The sequence below is a fragment of the Cololabis saira genome, chromosome 11 (genome assembly GCF_033807715.1).
Source record: "Cololabis saira isolate AMF1-May2022 chromosome 11, fColSai1.1, whole genome shotgun sequence".
In the NCBI taxonomy this organism is placed as follows: Eukaryota; Metazoa; Chordata; class Actinopteri; order Beloniformes; family Belonidae; genus Cololabis; species Cololabis saira.
This window is the reverse complement of record NC_084597.1, coordinates 16369030-16391753: the sequence shown is the minus strand read 5'-3', so window position 1 is coordinate 16391753 and position 22724 is coordinate 16369030. Positions and strand designations below refer to the sequence as shown.

General features: G+C 39.5%; 2 protein-coding genes across 3 annotated transcripts in view; one reads left to right on the top strand and one right to left on the bottom strand.

Moving 5' to 3' along the window:
- The window catches only part of hexb (hexosaminidase B (beta polypeptide)), a 12339-nt gene extending 10153 nt beyond the window's left edge, over positions 1-2186 (top strand). The window contains exons 12-14 of one of the 2 annotated variants that reach the window (XM_061733814.1): positions 438-528; positions 1395-1499; positions 1860-2186. In XM_061733814.1, coding sequence (XP_061589798.1) covers positions 438-528; positions 1395-1499; positions 1860-1923 — 260 coding nt within the window. In that variant the 3' untranslated portion in view covers positions 1924-2186. The remainder of the gene's footprint in view (positions 1-437; positions 529-1394; positions 1500-1859) is intronic. The other variant, XM_061733815.1, reaches the window with a different exon arrangement.
- On the bottom strand, positions 2156-22724 carry gfm2 (GTP dependent ribosome recycling factor mitochondrial 2). Its single transcript, XM_061733813.1, has 20 exons — positions 22504-22724; positions 21548-21632; positions 20535-20580; positions 20352-20449; positions 20144-20269; positions 19975-20063; positions 19025-19113; positions 18866-18926; positions 14148-14333; positions 13987-14067; positions 13756-13904; positions 9862-10002; positions 9675-9774; positions 8621-8807; positions 8466-8542; positions 7205-7343; positions 6939-7112; positions 6136-6251; positions 2533-2715; positions 2156-2433 (listed from the first exon to the last, which is right to left on the bottom strand). The coding sequence occupies exons 1-20, from the start codon at positions 22543-22545 to the stop codon at positions 2188-2190; spliced, it is 2415 nt and encodes an 804-aa protein (XP_061589797.1). The 5' UTR covers positions 22546-22724; the 3' UTR covers positions 2156-2187.

Genomic DNA, 22724 nt, shown 5'->3' with positions numbered 1-22724 from the left:
TTTTTTTTTTTATATCTACCTATCCTATGTAAGTTGTGTGTGTGTATAACTGTGTGTGTATGAGCTGTGTGTGTATCAATCTAATGTACATAGAAAGAATTATGTTCTGACTTTTTTTTTTCTTGATATTCAAACTTTTTCTTTTGTTCAATAATGTGGGACATATTGACACGATGGTTCATTTGCATTTTTAAAGGATGTTCTGCACACGTGCAGCTGAACTCCAGGGGTGTTAATATTTCTAATCAGAATCCGGTTTTATTGTTCCGTCACTCCTGTGCCAGTGTGTTTGTGTTAGCCTGTTGAATTAATGTGGGAAATAAGTTTTTCTAATTACAGGGAATAAAATTTAAACAATTGTTTATCTTGTTACACTTGATGAACCCAAGACCAATTTTTCCTAACCTTTTGTGTTTTTATGTGACATTTTGAAACAGGAACTGAGGAACAGTACAAGCTTGTGATTGGTGGAGAGGCTTGTATGTGGGGGGAGTATGTGGACGCCACCAACCTGACACCCAGACTCTGGTAGGGCTCCTGGGATTCCGCGTTCTCAGAGTATATATAGCTGGGAGGGAATATGTCAACAATCATGAAAATCGTGCACTTGGTGACAAGTTTTTGATATTTGGCATGGTGTTAGTTATGGACGTAAGGTTTTCAAAAACCACCGCAAACAAATTAGGACGGCCCCCTAGTGGCCGGTTTGCAGAAAATTCAAAATGTCACCTGCCGAAAAGGCAAAAGGTTATATCTCATCTTCTCTTAGTCCTAGATTGTTGTATTTTGTCACTTTCTCAACTTTTTTGGTGCTAGGAACTCAATTCTGAGATACATTTCCTATTTCAAGGTCATGTTGAAGGTCAAATTAAATTTTTCAAGGTCATTTTTTGCCCAAAAAACTCTATTTCCAGGAATTAAGTCACATAAAAATATTGTATAAGGCTCTAAACCCCTATTTTCCCCCCCAAGGAATGCAATTTTCTGTTTATTGGACAGGTCACTATCGCTGTAGTGTCAATCTCATTTGGTGAGAACAGTGGCCTTCATTCAGGCTTAAGATGAACATGAACTAAGTCACAGTGAAAGAATAGGATTCTATTAAAATAACACACAAAAAACATCAGCTGTGCATATTTAAACTCACTAAAACCTACAATGCATGCCTCTATTGCCTCGCTTATTGATTCATTTTGAATTTTCTGCAAACCGGCCACTAGGGGGACATCCCAATTTGTTTGCGGTGGTTTTTGAAAACCTTATGTCCATAACTAACACCATGCCAAATATCAAAAACTTGTCACCAAGTGCACGATTTTCATGAATTCCCTCCCAGCTAATAGAAGTATTTTGAATAAGGATGTATCTTGATTTTGTTTGTTTTGTTTTTGCAGGCCTCGTGCCAGCGCTGTAGCGGAGCGGCTGTGGAGCGCCAGAAATGTGACCAACATCAACGATGCCTATAACAGACTGTCTGCGCACCGCTGTCGTATGGTAGAGTAAGTACTGAGCTATGTATTATTACCATAATTTAAAGGAACGTTCTTGAGTTACAACAACCCTAGGTCAAACATTAGATAGTGACATGTATGCATGCATGCATAAATATCTGGGACAATGTCAAACTAGGCAACTGTCAGAAGTAGAGGTCGGGAACTCGGCTTTTGCATCTGGCGACTCCTGTTAAAACAAAACATGTTATTTTACTGAAAACCGTTAACCCAAGATTGTTTCAATTTGTTGTTTTACACGCTTAACCAGCCAATAACAGAGCTAGGGTTGATTTGAACTCTGGAGCGGTGCTCCCGATTAGAAAAAACACACTGTAATGAGGTGTGTTTTTCTTTTGTTTTTGTAAGGCGTGGGATCCCAGCCGAGCCGCTGTTTTCCAGCTTCTGTCCTCGTGAATACAAAGGCATCTGACGAGCGCTGAAAGGCTGGTCCGGGAGAGAAACAGGGAAACAACTCGATACATGATCAACTCCACGCTGGAATTTTTAACAGAGGAATCAAACTGCTTTATAGACCTGTCGTTGTGCCGAGTTACCTTTCTTTTTTTTGGAAACTTTACATAACAGAATTATTTAACAATCATTTCTAATGAATATTGTATAATTTATGATCAATAAAATGTTGAAATTTTTTCCAACTGATTTTGAAAAAACAAAAAAATGCATTGATACAAGTTTATTTTGCATCCCACACAGATTTCTTTCCCGCTATAAATGACATTTTTTCCAACTGCTCAGCAGTGGTTTGATGGTTTGTCCATAGTCCTGGAAACATGACGTCTGTCTTCCAGGGGTTCTGCACACCACCCAGTCTTTTAAGCAGGCTGTTCTGGTCCTGCGGGTTCATGGCCTCGTAGGCATCCAGCTCCAGTGAGAACGTGGCGTTGCCGGACGTCACGGTGCGCAGTACGGTGGAGTAGCCCTTTCGATGGGTGAACACATTTGAAATCAGTCATTGTCAGGGTATCAAGTTAAACAGAAGATAGATTTTTCTTTTTTAGTATGATGGGCATTGCCTCACCATCATCTCAGCCAGGGGCACGGTTGCCAGCAGCACCTTGTTGTCATGACGACCCTGAATGTCTCTGACCGTCCCCCGTCTTTGGGCCAAGTCCCCCAGCACGGAGCCGAGCTGCTCCTCTCCGACAGTGACCTCCAGTGACATCATTGGCTCCAGGACCCGCCCCCCTGCCAGCCTCATGACCTGCAACCCAAGATGCAACCTTTAGCTCAACGAATCCACAAATAACAGTTGTCCCGCACCAGTCGTTAAAGGGGCTTTTTGTAGTTAAAACAACCTTAAGGTCTAGGATTAGCAGAATTTGTATCAGCTATTTTACCCCCAAAATGTCAATTTTTAAAGTTTCACCTATGATATTATTTATTTGTCCAACCTGGAATCTGTACCACTAGTTACGTTAATAGAATATTTTGGGAAATTCTCAGGATACAAGGTCAATAAATCCAAATCTAGTATTTTTTTATTTATTTTTTTTACTTTATTTTTAAAGATTTTTATATTTTTGACATTACAACTAAAATGTAACAATGACATAAAATTAAAAGCAAAGCAAAATAAAATAAAAATAACAAAAGTGCACAGATTGTACCAACAGGTCAGGTCGGTGAGCCACTCTGAAATCAACAGCAAAGGAAAAGCCACGTGGCAACATTTGAAGTTCACCTCCATCAAAAGTCCCAAACATAAATCCCAGGCCATCAATTACACAAACATATATACCGACACAGAGATGTGAAGAACCTGTGCAACTGTCTATCTTCATAAACATCTGCCTCACATTCTCACAAAGATATACACACACCTCTACAACCTCTTCTTCACCCATCAAAATAAGACGACCACTTCCCCCAGTAAGTATTAAATTTACCCATATTGAGGTTCAAGGAGAAGGTTATTTTTTCCATAATATATACTTCATAATAATTCCTGTCCATTCCTCTTTTGTCAGGGGCTCTTTAGTTAGCCACCTCCTTGTTAGAGCTTTTATTTTAAACATTATTTTAAACAGGTATTTGTCACTTGGGTCAAGTGTGGCAGGGATATTCCCAAGATATATTATTTTGAAATCCTGTGTGATCTGTAAACCCAATATTGAGTTGGTTATATTTATTATATCCCCCCAGTATGGCTGGATCTTTGGGCAGTCCCAGAAGATGTGGAAATGATCTGCCTGGGGTTTTCCACACTCCCTCCAGCATTGTCCACTTCCTGGCTGATCTTTCTGTGGTTGTTTCATTTTTGGAGTGATGAAAAATCTTACCATATTTTTCCACGCAAATTCCCTCCATAGACCCGAACTCAAGGTGCTCAATTGGGTTTTACAAATGTTTGACAAATTCTCGTCTGATATTTTTATTTTAGCTTCCTTCTCCCATTTATGTTTAATATAAAGTGTGGAGTTCCCATTTTGAGATTGTAAACATGCGTATAGTCTAGCAATCATTTTTCTGATGGACTTGGATTTATACGAGTTGATCAAAATATTTATTAGATCTGTGTTGTTTTTATATTACTGTTATAATGGGCTCTAACCTGAAGGAACCTGTAGAAGTCATGTTTTTCTAAATTATATGTATCGTTTAGTTTTTGGAAACTGTCTAATACTCCTTTAACAGAGATGAGGCAGTATGTAGTAATTCCTTGAAGGGACCAGTGTTTGTATCTCCCATCCATCTGAGCAGGTTTAAAGTCTTTATCATGTGTCACCCATCTTAATAGTTTGATTTGTTTTTCCAATTTAAGTTTCCAACATTCCCCAAACCATATGTTTATGGGCGTTTTTGTCCAGCAGTTTAATTTTCCTTTTTGTTGTAGGTATTGAGTTCTGTCTCAAGCAATGTCTGGAGGGGGATGTCCAGTTGGGACAAGTCTAGGTCCTTCCATTTAGCGCTGTAATTTGGATCACACCAATAAATCAGATATCTCAATTGTGCCGCTTTGTAGTAGTTCTCCATGTTTTGTAAAGACAGTCCCCCTTCTTCTTTAGTTAGTTGCAAAGTGTTATATCTAACCCTGGGTTTTAGGCCTCTCCATATGAAAACAGAGAACATTCTTTTCCACTCAATAAATTGTTTAAGTGGTATTTCTATGAGTATCGATTGGAAGAGAAAAAGTAAACGGGATGTTCATCTTAATGATGTCTATCCTGTTATGCAGGTCTAATCGTAACAAGGTCCATCTGTTTAATCAGAAGAATCAGAATCAGCTTTATTGGCCAGGTTCGAACATTGTCCATTGTAAATCTGTTTAATATCTTTAGTCATTTTCAGGTAATTTGTAACATTAATAGTGGATAACTCCTTTGGAATTTTAATTCCCAGATATTTAATGGTGTCATTATCCCATTTGAAGTTATAAAGGGTGTAGATTTGCGGGTGCAGATCTGTAATTGTAGGAGAGGATCTGCGTTTTGTGTGTATTTAGTTTATACCCAGATATATGACCTAAGGTTTTCATACAGGACATTAATTTGGGAAGGCTCATATCTGGCTGTGAGAGAGTGACCAGTATGTAATCTGCAAAGAGGCAAGTTTTGTATTCAGTGCCTTGAATCCAAATTCCTTGGATTGATTGATCTTCTCTGATTGCCTGCGCGAGTGGCTCAATGAATAGAGCGAATAGGGCTGGACTTAGAGGGCATCCCTGTCTGCAGCCTCTTCCAAGTGGCACATGGTTAGATAAACTGCCATTTATTTTTATTCTTGCAGTGGGTAATTTGTACAGTTTTTTTTTTTTTTTTTTTTTTACTTTTTATTTATGATTTTTTTTTTTACATTAAAAACATATTACAAAACAAACATGTGAGGTCATGGTATGATTAGTAACTCAAGTCAACTTTAACAACTTCACAGTGTAATGTCACACAGAAAATTTATGAGGTGCCTGTCTCATCGGCTAAATAAATACACCATTTTGCCCACCGATTTTCTCCCAGTTCTTTTTGGAGTCGTATGGAAAATTTGTACAGTTTTTTAAAAATTAGGATTACTGAACTGTTAAAACCAAATCGTTGCAGCGTTAAGTATAAGTATTTCCAGCTGACAGAATCAAATGCCTTTTCAGCGTCAAGGCTCAGAGCAATAGATGTATCCTTGTTTTTACACATATGGTCCACTAGGTGTAAGGCCCGTCTTGTATTATCATGTGTCTGTCTATTTTTAAGAAATCCTGTTTGATCTTCATCTATTAAATCTGGAATTATGTTTTCCAATCTTATTGCAATTATTGAAGCAAACAGCTTATAGTCTAAATTCAGAATAGAGATTGGTCTGTAGGAGCTGCATTCAAATTTGTCTTTACCCATCTTTAGAATTACAGTCTGCGCCCGTCGTTACGCAACGACGGGAGCGATTTACATCGGTTGTCCTCCGATGCGTGAAACCAACGCCCACAACTAACTCCGCCGGCCGGAGCTTCCGACATTTTTTCGTAGGTAAGGAGATAAGGAAGTTACAGAATGGGAAGATGAAGACATGGCTCAGAGGCTAAATTTTAATTTATTTAGCAAAAACAATCAAAAGCTTGTTTTTAAGACATTCAAGGCCTGTTTAAAATTGGTATTAGATGCCATAATAGGTCCCGTTTAAAAAAATAAAGTTTTACCTTCTGCATGCAGCGCGATGCACAGGCAGACACCATGGCAGGTGACGTCCCAGGTTCCATGGTAACGCTGTGGATCAGTGTAGATACGCCCTGTACGGGGTAACCCAGCAGCGGACCTGAAGGACGCAGAAGGCATTCAGATAACCTGTCTTCAGTTTTATTTTTTTGGAAGGAGCAGTTCTGTCCCACATTGCGACATTACCTTCAGTTTATTACATTTTTACTGTAACTTTCAACTGACTTTCATACAAATCTTGTGATTTCAGTGGCACCATGATTCTCATCAAATACATTTTAATAATTATCACTGCCAATCCCTGGTCTTTTTAGAATGACACAAGTACGTGAGACTAAACATAATACATTTTAACAGTGCATTGGTTGATGACCTTTCACATTATTTACTTCAAGTATAACACTGGAAAAGATCAGAGGAGCCTTTGACATCAATATTCCATCAGTCATGTGACAGAATCTGTTTGGTAAAGTTATTGGCTCATTATTTCAGTGAGCTGGGAAGCCAGGAATGGAAACGTCTCCAACTCAAACAAACATCTCCGCCCTCTCGTCTTAGAAAAGCTCAAAAGTCAGTCTGATCTTTATACAGCGTGAACTTTGCTCCCACATATAAAAGAGATCTTAATCTCAAGACTGTTTTCCTGATTGCAAACTCTTAACACACACAAACAACAAAAAACAAAGCATCAGTTGACTTTGAGGGTCAGATAACAACTCCAGTACATATATACATGTATAGTTTTTTCTCCCTTGAAGTAATAAGACATGAGTTAAGTTATCTTTACCTTGCATAAATGAGCTGTTCACGCCGTTCTCTACAGCCTCTCTTGTTTCCTGTGACAGCTGCTTCTCCGGGTTTTCACTGAACATTACTTCACATGAAGCGATGTCCACGGGACTGACAGCCAGCTGCACCGTAACCACATGCCTCCTCTCTCCTACCGTCCGGTCCAGAGTGTCTACATGAACAAGTTCATGTGGAAGCAGACATTTGCAACGTGAAGCTTACTTTACAAGCTGATGAAAAAGAAACATCCCTGAACTGAAATACCTGTAGCTGAGGCTTCGCTGAGAATGGTCTCCCTGTAGGCGACCTGCAGGGGTCCGAGGTGAGTCTCGATGCCGTACTCTCTCTTGATTCGATCTTGGATAACCTCGATGTGCAGTTCTCCCATCCCACACAGGACGGTCTGAGGATGACAGTGAAAAACTTTGATTTAATTCAGTAACAAATTATAAATCCTTAATGGGAAACTAAGTGATGTAACTTTTACTATCTAAAAGTTCCCTAAAAAGAGTCATGATTGATCGGTATGGCTGTGGGCAGGAAGGATCTTTCTACGAGTTCTGGAGAACGAGAAGTTGACGTCAGGTTTTTAGAGGACGGTTTAGGGCTGGGCGACATGGACCAAAAGTCATATCTCGATATTTTCTAGCTGAATGGCGATACTCGATATATATCTCGATATTTTTTCTGTGCCTTAATTGGGGTTTCCCCCAAAGCATTAAAGCATAGCATCTCTGTTAGCTTCATTTTTTTCTGAGGCAAACCCTTAAAAAAACAGTCAGTTTTAATACAAAGCCTCGTGCCAAATGTCACACAGGTACCGTTATTAACAGAGGTCTGCACAATATCAAAATGTATAAAACAAATGAAATAAAAATAAACTGCCTGCATATATAGAATAAAAATGCTTCTTGAATAAAATAAATATCCCTTTCCTGCATAACAATTAAATTAAAATACACTGTGCAATTAATACAATGTAGACAGTAACAGGCAGACTTTTCCACTGAGGTTGACGGTTGTGCAAATAACAAAACATTTGTGCAAATCTCAAATAAAACATTCAAGTCAATTTGTCACAAAATAAGCTATATCAAAATCATAAAAAAAAAAAATGTAAAAAAAAAAAAAATATATATATATATTTTTTTTTAAATCGATATAAACGATATTGTCTCGTACCATATCGTGTTTGAAAATATATCGATATATATTAAAATCTCGATATATCGCCCAGCCCTAGGACGGTTCCACCATCTGTTGCCGTGGTTATTTTGTCAGCCAGAGAAAGCAACAAACGTGGAGCGTGAGTGGCTTGTGGTATGGAGGAAAAGTTTCCTGGTAAGAGGGAAAAGAGGGAAAAGGGCTCCGTCGAGAGAAGCCAAATACCAGCGCCAAGCAGTAGCAGGCTCAGATCAATAACATCGATCTGCAGTTTCAACAAAACAGCCGAGCATCACAGAAACCTCACAACAACAGCGGCATCAATGCCCCCATTCTCACTGAGTGAGCTTTGACCAACTACCTGACCAGAATCAGGGTCCACTCTGACTTTGAGACTCGGGTCTTCTCTCTGGAGGCAAGTCAGCGCGTTGTCGAGATCTGTGGAGGAAGTCAAACGTAAATGAGTGAGCACTAAAACGCTGAAACCGTAATACTTGGGCCACTACGATGACTGACCCGCCTGCTTGGACATGGTGGGCGGTTCTATGGTGCAGAAGAAGACGGGATCAGGGACTTCCACCCCGGAGAGGATGATGCTGGCATGTTCTCCATGTTTCTTATCTTTCCCAGCTTCATTCCGGGCTCGGCGAGCTGCAGCTGCTGCCGAAGCTTTGGAGGAAACGATGGTGTCCCCTGTGACCGTCTGATGTAAAAGCAGAAAACAAGATTTGGCTGGGGGGGTTTGTTTGTTTGGAAAACGCATAAAGTTAATCATATGATGTGTTGTTGTCCACCTGCTTCAGTCCCACAGTGAGTGGGATGTTTCCTGCCGTCATGGAGGGGATTTCTACATACATGTCCAAGATGCAAAAAAATCGATGGAACATTTGTACATATGTTTTGGGAATGTGATCTTTTAATAAGTTTCTGGAAATCAATTCATTCCTTCACACAATCAGTATTAGAAATTAATTTTGATTTAAGCTCCAATTTGTATTTATTAAATGACACACTGGATCTTCAGTTAGTTCGGAAAAAAAGCAGGATATTAATTATGATCACATACTTTGCTAAGAAATGCATACTTTTACTTTGGAAAGATGATTCCCCTCCAACTTTCAAGTTTTTTTTGGATCAAATTTCAGTTTTTTTACCATTGGAAAAATTAACTTTAGAAAAATACAACCGTGCTCATATTTTTCAAGAATTTTGGTTCCCATTATTCTCAAAACTGGATAATTTTTCCAAAGGGGACCAATGAGTATCTTTATTTTTTTTTTCGAACTTGTGCCTTATAGGTATGTATGTTTGTTTGTATATATGGGTATATATATATAGTTTGATATCGCTGTTGCTGCCATTATATATATATATTTTTTTAATATTTATTTAATTTTGTTCTCCCTTAATGTATGTTTTTTTTTTTCCCTAGGGTAATTATGGGGAGGGTAGGAATGTGGGTATAATAGAAATCATGCATGTGAAAATGTGAATTGTGAAAATTATTTTGAAATAAAAAGATATTAAAAGGAAAACGCATAAAGTTAATCAATGATGTGTTGTGCTCCACCTGCTTCAGTCCCACAGTTAGTGCGATGTTTCCTGCCGTCATGGAGGGGATTTCTACATACTGATCAGCAAACGGCACCAGCAGCCGGCTCATCCTCTCACTGTAAAACACAGTCTGTGTTACGACCGTGAACAGTTCAACGCCACAGCGACCGTGAGGTTCAAATCAGACCTCGATAACCACCTACATGCTGTTCCTGTTGATGTTGTGGATGGCTGACTGAGGTTTCAGGGTACCGGAGTAGATCCTCAGGAAAACCAGAGGGCCCCGCTGCTTGTCATGGACGACCTTGAAGGCCAGTGCACACAAGTCGTCTTTGTACCAGCGCCTGCAGGATTATTAACCATTAACAAAACCTTCATTTGGACTAAAATGTTGCACTACATATGTAAAATAATCATCGGGCTATAATGAGTCAGAGTAATACAACCTCAGAAGAAACATAACTTTTGCCAAAACTGAAAAAGAAAAAAGAAAAAGAATCATGTGAGCAATACCAAGTACCCCCTTACTGCTAAGGGTATGCTGCAGGCAGGTGCTGCTGGTTATCAGCACTTGATAAACTGATAATCAGTACGTGTGAAAAGCTTTTTAAAAGCAGATATTTAGGCGTCTATTGATCTGGAGCATTCAGGTGTGTTAACACAATGCAAAGAGGGAACGACATAAGCAGTGATCAAACCCCTGGGCCGCACGATATGGAAACCACTACAGAAGTCAAACACTTCCGAGAACTACCTGCTCAGATGGATTTGTGAGAACAGTTTTTGGATCACATGAGAATCACAGGGTTATTGTATTGGAACTGTTATAACTTGCATTTGCAGTAGCATTTTCAGGCCTGTAGAGGGCATAGTTTGCTTATTTATCTGTTTCGGGATTTTCCCAGAGTCCGTTAAGTTACGTGAAGTGAGGTAACCGGAAGTGTTTTCTTCTTCTCCTCCACAATAAGAGAAACGCACAGACAGTTCGTCCCTCAAGACTCCTCTCCCTGGCCCTGCCCCTTCTCAACCTTTCCCCGACCCTGCACCCCAACCTGGGACTTGATGATTGGGCCGGAGCTTCGGGAGCTGCGTGCTGGCCTGCGGTCCCCACCCCTGGTCATCCCGTTGCTGGCCCCCCCTTCTCCTCCCTTTTCTCTCTTTTGTCCTGCAGGTGGCCGTGGGTGGCTTGTAGCTTGCATTACGGAGCACAAGTCTTTTCCTGACCCTGCACCCCAACCTGGGACTTGCTGATTGGGCCGGAGCTTCGGGAGCTGTGTGCTGGCCTGCGGTCCCCACCCCCGGTCATCCCGTTGCTGCTTCCACCTGCCTGCTGTGCTGTTGCCGTCCCTGACCCACCAGTCTGGCCCTCGGCAGGAGGGTCCCCCCTGATGAGCCTGGTCCTGCTCAAGGTTTCTTCCCTCCTAAAGGGGAGTTTTTCCTTGCCACTGTTTGGCTTAAGGTTTTTCTCCCACTAGGGGAGTTTTTACCTGCCATTGTTTATGTAATAACTGCTCGGGGGTCATGTTCTGGGTATGGGTCTCTGTAAAGCGTCTAGAGACAACTCTGTTGTATTAGACGCTATATAAATAAAATTGAATTGAATTGAAGACAGCGTTCAGATGCTCACTTTTCTCCAACTGATCGTTTTAATCCTGGAAGTGGCAATATAAGTGAGTACATTTGTAATTATTAGAGTGCAAGTGTAAACTGTTCTGTTTGACACTTTTTGTTCTGTTTGACACTTTTATTTAGTTATGTGTTATTATAACGGTCGGATCCGTTCGCGGACGCTGCTCTGCCGTAGATCTATGAATACTAGATCCGCCATGTCCGTTATTAACTGACATCGTTTTGTATCGGCCATTCATTTGTATTTTTCTGTACTTTCTGTTTCAGTTTCACAATTTGTGACATTAAACCTGTCCGACCACAACTTTGCCTGTTCCTTGGAGGTCATAGTGTCATGGAGAGTTTAGCTGGCTGTGAATCCCAGTATATGACAAGAGTCACACTGGGTGTAATAGTACAGTTATCAAGACATTTTAAATACCAATTTCCTGCCATGTCCTGTCTTTTCTTCTCTTATACACTCACATCAGTTTGAAATATCTTTTGATACCATCTGAATCGTCGATGCACAGCCTTAACAGGTTTAACGTAATCCGGATGCCGTCAGAGTCCGGCTCGTTGCATTTTATTTTTAATACTGGATCTACTGGATTCTACTAGATTCCCTTGCTGTGGCTGACTTCCTTATGCTGTGTGTGTAAAGTGGTGACGGTTAGCTGTGGCTGAACACAAGAACAGACTGGCATATCTTCAGTGGACCAGGTTTGACCATCACTTCTGGGATGCTTCTAAACTGGGCTGCAACTTCTGCCAAGTCTTATGGCAGGCCCGGGTCTACGAGGGTGCATAAGCATGCATTGCACCCTCAGTTTATGTGTTTGCATGCTCAGTTGAAAAGACCAAAAGAAAACAAATGCGCGCGCGCGTCAGCCTTATTTATGGTTCCGTGTTAAATCGACGGCGTAGCCTGCGGCGTAGGATACGCAGCGACGCGCACCGTACGTTCGTGTCACCGCGTATCCTACGCCATAAGCTCTGCGTTGGTGCCACGCGGAACCATAAACCAGCCAGTGTACGTCACTCATCTGCGTCCAGCAGTTTCCTGCACCAGCAAGACGCTGCTCTCTGCTGCACCGTTAACACAAAGTAACGATGGATATTCGGAAGTGGTTCAAGCACAACGACGCAAGCAAGTTTACAGGACTGTCTCAGAAAATTACAATATTGTGATAAAGTCCTTTATTTTTCTGTAATGCAATTAAAAAAAAAAAGTCATACATTCTGGATTCATTACAAATCAACTGAAATATTGCAAGCCTTTTATTATTTTAATATTGCTTATTATGGCTTACAGTTTAAGATTAAGATTCCCAGAATATTCTAATTTTTTGAGATAGGATATTTGAGTTTTCTTAAGCTGTAAGCCATGATCAGCAATATTAAAATAATAAAAGGCTTGCAATATTTCAGTTGATTTGTAATGAATCCAGAATGTATGACATTTTTGCATTACAGAAAATAAAGGACTTTATCACAATATTCTAATTTTCTGAGACAGTCTTGTATATTTATGGTTAAATTTATTTTTGTTACTATGTTTTATTTTCTGTTGCTAGATTGTCGATGGGTGAGGTAGCCCAGACTAAATGTAGCATTTTCTTTGTTCTGCAGCGATATTGCTGCAAAAATGCACTTGAAATACACTTCAAATATTCTTGTTTTGCTATTATTATTCCGCTTGAAATTATGGGAAAATGCATAATTTAGTGTTGAATAACGTGCCAGGCATGTGCACCCCCTCTGATCTGAAATGCACCCCTAGTCATCATTTTCTAGAACCGGCCCTGTCTTATGGCACTTTTCCACTAGTACCTACTCAGCTCTACTCATCTCATCTCGGCTTAGTTGGATCATGAAACAGACTTTTGAACTGCCATTGCCTGTCGAATAAAATGAACAGGAAGCCGCCGTCAGAGTCGCTCTTTCGCTGATGTCCACAACCTGATTCAAACGTCTGACGGCCCCGCCCCCCCGACCAATCGGTGTGTGATGACGTCAAATACAGCCGACTCAGCCGCTTAGATCCTCGGCAGAAAAGATACAGAAAAAGCAGGAATCTGAGGGAGCGGATGTAAGAACAAAACTGGACAAGAACATCTGAAACAACCACAACCAAATTCACTCTATCTGGATGGAGCAATTTAACTGGATAGTTTTTTTTTAAAGGCTGAAATGAAATAGAGTAACAAGGCTGTTTTAAAAATGTAAGGAGTAAAAAGTACAGATAATTGCGTGAAAATGTAAGGAGTAAAAGTAAAAAGTCGTTTGAAAAATAATTACTCCAGTGAAGTATAGATAACCAAAATTTCTACTTAAGTAAGGTAACGAAGTATTCGTACTTCGTTACTTGACACCTCTGACCATGGTGCAGCCTGACTGGGGGCTTCCACACCCGGTAGGATCCAGGGGTTAACTCAATGTAAAAACAGTTCTGTCCAGGTTAATAGGAGGTGAAGAAGTTGACTTACACCAGGTCGTGGTGACGTTCATCTGGGGCGGGCAGGTATGCGGTGATGGCATCTAGAAGAGGCTGGACGCCTCTGTTCCTCAGCGAGCTCCCGCAGAGCACCGGGACGCCTTTACGAGCCAGAGTCACTCGCCGCACGGCTGCTTGCAGCTGAACACATTTATTACTGTTAACAAGCAGCCGGGCAGCTTGAACGGGTTTATGTCAAAGTTTTAAGAGACAGAAAACTCACTTTGATGAACGGGACGGCATCAAAATTATCACTAAAACCGGTTAGCAGCACTTCAGCGAACTCATCGTCCAGATCAGCGACCTGTGATCAGAGCAGAAGTTTGAACATCTCATTGTTTAAAACTCACCGTTCCTCGGGTTTGTGAATGTTAGGACCTGTACCTGTTCGATTAGAGCTGCCCGGGCGTCGCTGACCACCTGCAGGAGCTCTGGCTCGTCACACCGGTCGAGGGCTTCGATCTCAAACACTCGTCCGTCGTCTCCTGCGGATCTCTGCTTCCATGTGAGCTTCTGTTTAGTCAACAGGTCGACCACACCTGTGAAGCTCTTCCCGCTGCCCACGGGAATCTATGCAGCAGGATTTAGGGAGATAAGAAACTATTAAAATGCACCAACTGGCCCAATAAATAATACAAATATATATGGTTACCTAGATTTAACCAAGCAAACAATAGAAGCATCCGAGCAGCTTGACGTTCTTTAAAGAACCTCGACAGAAAACATTTGACATCATTTCAGGAGGGCTAAAAATTGCTCTAGTCCAGGGGTCGGCAACCCAAAATGTTGAAAGAGCCATGTTGGACCAAAAACACCAAAAACAAATATGTCTGGAGCCGCAAAAAATGAAAAGTCTCGTATCAGCCTTAGAATGAAGGTAACACATGCTGCATGTTTCTATATTAGTTAGAACTGGGGGAGATTTTTTTTTTCATTATGTATTTCGAGAAAAAAGTCAAAATTTCGAGAAAAAAGTCAAAATGTCGAGATTAATGTTGAAGTACAATCTTGAGAAAAAAGTCGAAATGTCGAGAAAAAAGTCGAAAGGTCGAGATGATTGTTGAAGCACAATCTCGAGAAAAAAGTTGAAATGTTTAGAAAAAAGTCGAAATGTTGAGATTAAAAAGGAAAGGAAAAAGGAAGAAGAAAAGAAGAAACAAAGGAAAAAAGAAAAAAAGAAGAAAAAAAAGAGAAAAAAAGGAAAAAAAGAACAAAAAGAAAAAAGAACAAAAAAAGAAACAAGAAAAAAAAAGCTCCAGGAGCCACTAGGGTGGCACTAAAGAGCCGCATGCGGCTCTAGAGCCGCGGGTTGCCGACCCCTGCTCTAGTCTATATCAAACAAAAATGAACATAAAATTCAGAGATGTTTTTTGGCTCCAGACCATTCAGAGATGAATAAACCAACAGCAGGATTTTAACATCTATTCTCTGACGGACATGAAGCCAGTGTAAAGATCTAAGAACTGGAGTTGTATGGTCATCTCTCTCGGTCTTAGTGAGGACTCGAGCAGCAGCGTTTTTCAGATTCAGATGACCTGAATGTGACGAACGCTGCTGCTCGAGTCCTCACTAAGACCAAGAGAGTTCTGCACTAACTGTAGCCGTTTCATGGATGTTTTAGGGAGACCTGTGAGAACAGCGTTACAGTAGTCCAGTCTACTGAAGATAAGAGCATGGACACATTTTCCCAAGTCCTGATGAGACATCAGTCCTTTAATCCTCCAGATGTTCTTTAGGTGATAACAGGCTGACTTCACCATTGTCTTAATATGGCTGTTAAAGTTCAGGTCTGAGTCCAGAACACCTCCCAGATCTCTGGCTCGGCTCCTGGTTTTTAGCTTCAAATGCATCATTTTCACACGTTAATCTAGACCAGCTCTCTAATGTAAATATTTGGGATGTGTTGAAGACTTTATACAGTAGTCTGACTTAATATACTTGTTAAAAATGAAATAATGCATCTCTGGATGGAAATAAATAACCTACAACGCTACGGTAAATTAATGTCATAATGAATAATCTATTTTCAATCTATTGTACAAGATTTATTTTTTGGCAAATGAGTGTACACACTGTCATTAAGTTTACTTTTACTATATTATATTGTATATATACAAATATTCTCCAGAGTAAAAAAAAAAAGAAAGCAGAGTTGCTTCTTCAACACTCAACTCTGTTTGGAGATGCTTTTGTAAAAGTCGTATAAAAGCTGCTTTTGACTTCAGAGCAAAATCTGATTAACTGTCTCATTTTATGATTTCAAGATAAGATAAGTTGCCAATTTTACATTGGTAACATCCACATGTTCTGTTTTTCAGGGCAACAAAACAAGATAACGAACACTGCAACACACTTGGGGCCTGATTTACTAAAGGTTTGCGTGCGTAAAAACGTGTGCAAACTTGACATCACGCGCAAACCAATGTGCAAGCTGATCTACTAACAGCGTGCAAAGAGGACTGCGCCTCTCAAATGAGCAAAATAGCACACGCTGTTCATTTAGTACTTTTGCCCTGATGAATAATCAATATGGGGCGTACCCGCCAGAAAGCGCTAAATACTGGGAGGGGAAAATGCAAATAGGTTAATTTACCACACGCAATGATCCAAGAATACGCAGAGAGAGAGTCTTTATTCTGCTGCATGCTATTTTAAAAATGGTTGCACAAGTTTTATTAAAGGCCACTTTTTCTTTAGTTCTTCGCCTTATATCTTGCCACCTTCTTTTAACCTCATCTGCCGTTCTTTTTGTCTTACCAACTGCATTTATTCTATCGCAGATTTTCTCCCATATTGCGTTTCTTTTGGTAATGTTTAAATTTCTTTGCTGTAGTTCATGAATGTGTTTATTTGCCTCTTCCACTAATATCTCTAACTCCAACTCATCAAATTTCATTTTGCGCTTGCGACTATCCTGCTTTCCATCCAGACTCTCCATGGCGCAAACCGTAAGGCACGCAACACCTCATTTAAATACTGCGGTTTGCACCTGTTATCAATTGCGCACGCAATCTTAGTTGATCACCCGCAAAACACACAACAACAGCACGTGCAAACTTTTCAGTGCACACGCAATTTAGTACTCTTTATTTAGGATCTTAGTAAATCAGGCCCTTGGTCTTTTGCTTGGCATTATGGGTAATGTGGCCTGCAAAACTAAAAGAAAAAACTTGTCTTTATTTTTAATTTCAAAAGAGATGATACGTCATACGACTGCAACGACATGCTGTCAGATCCAGAATCTGAAAAGTGAAACCATTTTTGTTGTTTCTGCTCCTCGCTGAAGTGCGTATCAGGACCAGATACAATAGAACAAGTACTTATGAGTACATCGGAGGAAAGGCTGAGGATTTACAGCGTGTAAAACGCTGACGTGACAGAATACAGGTGCTTCGACTGGACGGAGTTTACTTTCACCTCAGTTCAGCCAAATCCAGCGCAGCTGGTTGAACTGAGCTTCACAGCAGAGACGACGCAAAATATAACCTGAAAGCAGAGAAAGTGAATTTCCTGCAGGCGCCGAGATCAGTTCCCCAATCTCGGCTGGATGACCTGTGTTTGACTTGCTGAGGAGAATAAAACTAAAAAGACGAAGAACCACAAAAGCATAAAGACAAATAAAAGGCCTAGATATGCATCTAAAGCATCTATTGACAAGAGTTTCTACACCATTGTTAGTCGACTTGTTCATATATATATAACACAGTGGCAACTCATGGACAGAAATAAGTTAAAGGAGCTGTATGTAAGAGCAATAATAAAACGAATCATAAAATGACCCCGATATGTCAACAGACATTTAAAAATCATGTTCATTTCAAATACTTATGTCACTGACAACAGCACTCAAGCCAGGATATTCCAGTTTAAAAAGAGGAGTTGCAGCCCTCAACTGATGTTTATGTTGTCATTTTTTGTTTTTGCCTGAAGCTCCACCCTCCACCTATCTCCCAATCACCAAGTCAGTATTGTTTCTGAAGCTCCACCCTCCACCTATCTCCCAATCACCAAGTCAGTATTGTTTCTGAAGCTCCACCCTCCACCTATCTCCCAATCACCAAGTCAGTAGTGTTTCGGCATCCAGGTTGCCAGCTCGGCTCTAATTATCGCAGCAGCCGCTACGAACGTGTTGGATGAAAAAATGTCTAGCTTTCCAAAACCTAAAAGACCTCGTTATGAATCCGAGTTACGTCGTGACAAGGTCCGAAATAAAACAAGGATTTGTATAGGAGATGCTTTTGATAGATGGAGACGGCTGAAAGCGGAGAATAATTTGAAGACAGACGCCAACGTTGCTGATTTTCTCCTGGACAGGTAAGATTCATGTGGTGTCGTCAAAAAATTACCTATCTGACATTTCATATATATAAACCGTATTTTCGCGACCATACGGGCGCCGTGTGGAAAGGTGCACCCTCAGTTTTGTGTAATTTCTGTATTTAAAACAAACACACGGCGCACCGAACCTAAAGGAGCCGTCTACACACACACGCGCGCGCCGCAGAACACACACACAAGCACACGAGTGTGCGTATTTAAAAATAGAGCAGGAGCAAAACTTTGTTTGATTGTAGGCTACTTTATTTCAGTTTTTACATTAATCAAACCCATCGAAGTCTCATCCTCTGTTTCTGCATTAAAGAGCTCCGCTAAATCAGCTCACACCCCGCTCAACAGTATTTTGAAAGTGACTGCAGTACCAGTTTTGGCCATTTCTTACACACGGCTCCTTTAAAATTACCTCAGTTAGTCTGCAGGGGCCCTATCCCTCACTATCACTTTAGTGGAATGACGTTGAGTCTTGTCGGAGGATTAAAAGAAGTTTATTCTGACATATGTTGATTCCCCTCCAGTATTAACAATAATTACAAATTTGCTGTAAACACATGTTTCGTTCTCAATTAAAACTGCTTCAATTCACATAATTTTGGTGCCCAACAACTTTTAAATTAAACAGAGGAGTCTACACTTTAAGCTAAGTGGTTGTATACTTGTATTTAATTTGGAAACCATTATGGCGAAGGAAAAACATGCTTTATTGGACCTCACTAGGAAGAAGTAAGGTCTTTCTTGTGATGTCTGTTTTTTTTATAAATGCCTACCTGCAGGAGGACTGGATTGGCTTTCAGTTTCTGTCTGATGCTCTTAATTGATAAATCCAAGCTGTAAGAAAAAAAAAAAAAAAGCAGTTCAGTTGTGTGGAGGGGAAGAAAAACAGACGTTTAGCTTCATTGTAGAATATGAGAGGTTCGGTCACCCACTCTGCTGCAGGTTTGTCCATCTTGTTGAGGAAACAAACACACGGGACGTGGTGCTTCTCAGCCTGCCTCCACACAGTCAGAGTCTGAGCCTGTCAAGAGTTTTAAAACACAAAACAAGCAACAAATCACATCAGTTTATATATAAATATATATATATACTGTATTAGGGCTGGGCGATATGGACCAAAAGTCATATCTCGATATTTTCTAGCTGAATGGCGATACTCGATATATATCTCGATATTTTTTCTGTGCCATAATTGGGGTTTCCCCCAAAGCATTATAGCATAGCATCTCTGTTAGCTTAATTTTTTTCTGAGGCAAACCCTTAAAAAAACAGTCAGTTTTAATACAATGCCTCGTGCCAAATGTCACACAGGTACCTTTATTAACAGAGGTCTGCACAATATCAAAATGTATAAAACAAATGAAATAAAAATATACTGCCTGCATATAGAGAATAAAAATGCTTCTTGAATAAAATAAAACAAATATCCCTTTCCTGCATAACAATTAAATTAAAATACACTGTGCAATTAATACAATGTAGACAGTAACAGGCAGACTTTTCCACTGAGGTTGACAGTTGTGCAAATAACAAAACATTTGTGCAAATCTCAAATAAAACATTCAAGTCAATTTGTCACCAAATAAGCTATATCAAAATAAAAAATAAAAAAAAAAAATATATATATATATATTTTTTTTTAAATCGATATAAACGATATTGTCTCGTACCATATCGCGTTTGAAAATATATCGATATATATTAAAATCTCGATATATCGCCCAGCCCTATACTGTATATATATATATATATATATATATATATATATATATATATATATATATATATATATATATATATATATATATACACACATATATATATATAATTAAATTAAATATATAATTAAATAAAAGTTGCTGTGTAGGAGGTGTTTGCCAACCTCGACTCCAGCTGACGCATCAAACACAGCAACGGCCCCGTCAAGGACACGAAGCGCCCGCTCCACCTCCAGAGTGAAGTCAACATGTCCTGCAGTCGCACAAACATCTCACAACATGCTTCCTCTCATTTCCTTTGGGAGATGTAACACTTTCACTGAATATTTTTACCTGGCGTGTCGATGAGGTTTATGCGATGACTCTTCCAGTCAAACGTGACGGCTGCTGACTGAATGGTGATGCCTCGCTCCCTCTCTTGAGCCATAAAGTCTGTGACCGTATCCCCATCATCTACATCTGACATCAGAAGTGGCACAAACGAAGCAATTAACATCAGTAAAAGCTTGACGTCATGTGTTGTGGGTGTTGTCGCACACACCTCCGAGTGCCCTCGTGTAACCGGAGTAGAAAAGCATCCTCTCCGTGGTGGTCGTCTTTCCTGCATCTATGTGTGCCATAATGCCGATGTTTCGGATCCTGCAGATACAGGCTGCACGTTAAAGCGGACCTTAAAACACACATTAATCTTCGGTGCTTTCATAATCTGGCTGCAAAAACTTACTTAGCGATATCTGGGTTGACCACAGCCCGCAGTGACTTGACATCATCTGTTGCAACGAGCACAAAAGGAGAAATAGAATGACAGAATCCAATTGTCCAGCATCATTATAAACTAAAAATTTAATTATTACTAAAGTCGATCCATCCTAATTGGTCCTACAGCAACTTTGTGTAGCAATACCATTCCTGTCCACATGGGGGTGGCATTTCACAAATATATTCATGTGTCAGCAGCTGTCAAAAGAGGCAAAAGGAAGCACACCTATAGTGGAATAAAGTGGTATTTCAAGACATCCTGGACCGTCCCGCTCTTTATTACTCTTTTTACTGCTCTTTTTACTGCTCTTTTTGTCAGACTGTTTTGTCTTTATGCCCCGTGTGGTCAGAAGTGGTACTGGGACAAAGAATGGCTTTAAGGTGAATAAAATATGTCAAAAAGAAGTAAAAGATCAAACTGGAAATTTCAAAATAGTTCTTGAGATCAGCTGTTAAACAAAAAAAAATTGGCATGAGTTGTAAAGTTTAAAATCCACACATAAACTATGTTCTTCAGTAATAAGAGCTAAAACTGCAATTATAAGAATGTTGCAAAAATGTTTAAAACGTAAATAAAAACAGATGACAATGACTTTCCAATTTCATTCATCTTATTCTCAAAAGAACAGAGAATACATATCATATGTTAAAAATTACATAAATGCCTCACTTTCAACATATGATAAATAGTCTGTGATTCACTGCACATAAAACACATTTGGGCTTATACAATTTGAAATCCATTGCATTCTGCTTTTATTTTCATTTTACACAGAATCCCAACATTTTGGGTTTGTGGTTTGGAAAGTAGTTTGTACTTCTAATATTATCGCGTTTCATCATCTCATAAGACATTATATAACTATATAATAGAGAAGTTTATTTAGTCAAAGCTAATACTATCTCAGCGGATCTACATTCAATAAAACAACTTATGTATTTTACTGGTTCAATTAAATGAAAGAGAAAAAAAACTACCTGGAAGAAAGCTGTAATGTCTCTTTACACGACGGCCGAATGAACATTTGGAGCACTGATGCCCTGCTCTTAATAAACACCTCCCCTGTGGGAGATAACACATATGGATTATTATCATGATCATTTCAGTCATGTTTACTACACACAGAAAAAGACAATCACAGTAACACTACAAGGATGTGTGAATACAGTAGTAAGATGGGAAGTGCATTCTAGCTGCAAACCGCGGTTGAATTGGTTTGATATTGGATATTGGATATTATTCAACACCCATAAAACTTGTGATACATACCACTGATTTTGGTCAAACCACTTGTGATGTGTTCATGGTCATCTAGACCTTATATCACAAAACAGTAATTATTATAAAATCATATTATGGGCTGATTTAATGAGGTTTAATGAAAACAATCGGTGTTATGTATCACAAGTTTTATGGGTGTTGAATTCATTAAACCTCATTAAATCAGCCCATAATATGATCTTATAATAATTACTTTCTTGTGATATATAGTCTAGATGACCATGAACACATCACAAGCAATATGACCAAAATCGGTGTTATGTATCACAAGTTTTATGGGTGTTGAATTCATTAAACCACATTAAATCAGCCCATATATATGATTTTTAAATCAGCCCATATATATGATTTTTAAATCAGCCCATATATATGCCCATATATATGATTTTTTAATAATTACTGTTTTGTGATATATAGTCTAGATGACCATGAACACATCACAAGTGGTTTGACCAAATCCGTGGTATGTATCACAAGTTTTATGGGTGTTGAATTCATAATATGATTATCCAATATCAAACCAATTCAACCGCGGTTTGCTGCAAGTCAATGTGCAAAATCAGTTATATGTAATGAGGAGACAGATTGCATAGTTGTTTCTTTAAATCGTTGACAGCACACATTATAAGAGACATAGAAAAACAAATCTTACCAAGATCATCCTGTTAGCTGTGTGTAAGGCTCTGACTGACATCTCTGGGGACTCCTGGTCATTAAATGTCGTTTTAATTAAATGTCAAGCTTATATTTCAGTAGCAGGAGACAGAGGGAGGTCAGCCCGGTCGATATGAAGACACGGCAGCATTCAGACAGTTAACATAATTGAACAAATATCCTTGAAAGACAGAAACATTTCAATAACTCCTCACGATT

Excerpts from the sequence above, each read along its gene's own strand:
- gfm2 (XM_061733813.1), bottom strand. The coding sequence starts at position 22,545 with ATGTCAGTCAGAGCCTTACACACAGCTAACAGGATGATCTTG. Across the intron at positions 10,003-13,755 it reads GAACGTCACCACGACCTGGT|GCGCTGGTACAAAGACGACT; the intron begins GTAAGTCAACTT and ends ATAATCCTGCAG. Across the intron at positions 2,716-6,135 it reads CATCGCGCTGCATGCAGAAG|GTCATGAGGCTGGCAGGGGG; the intron begins GTAAAACTTTAT and ends CTTGGGTTGCAG.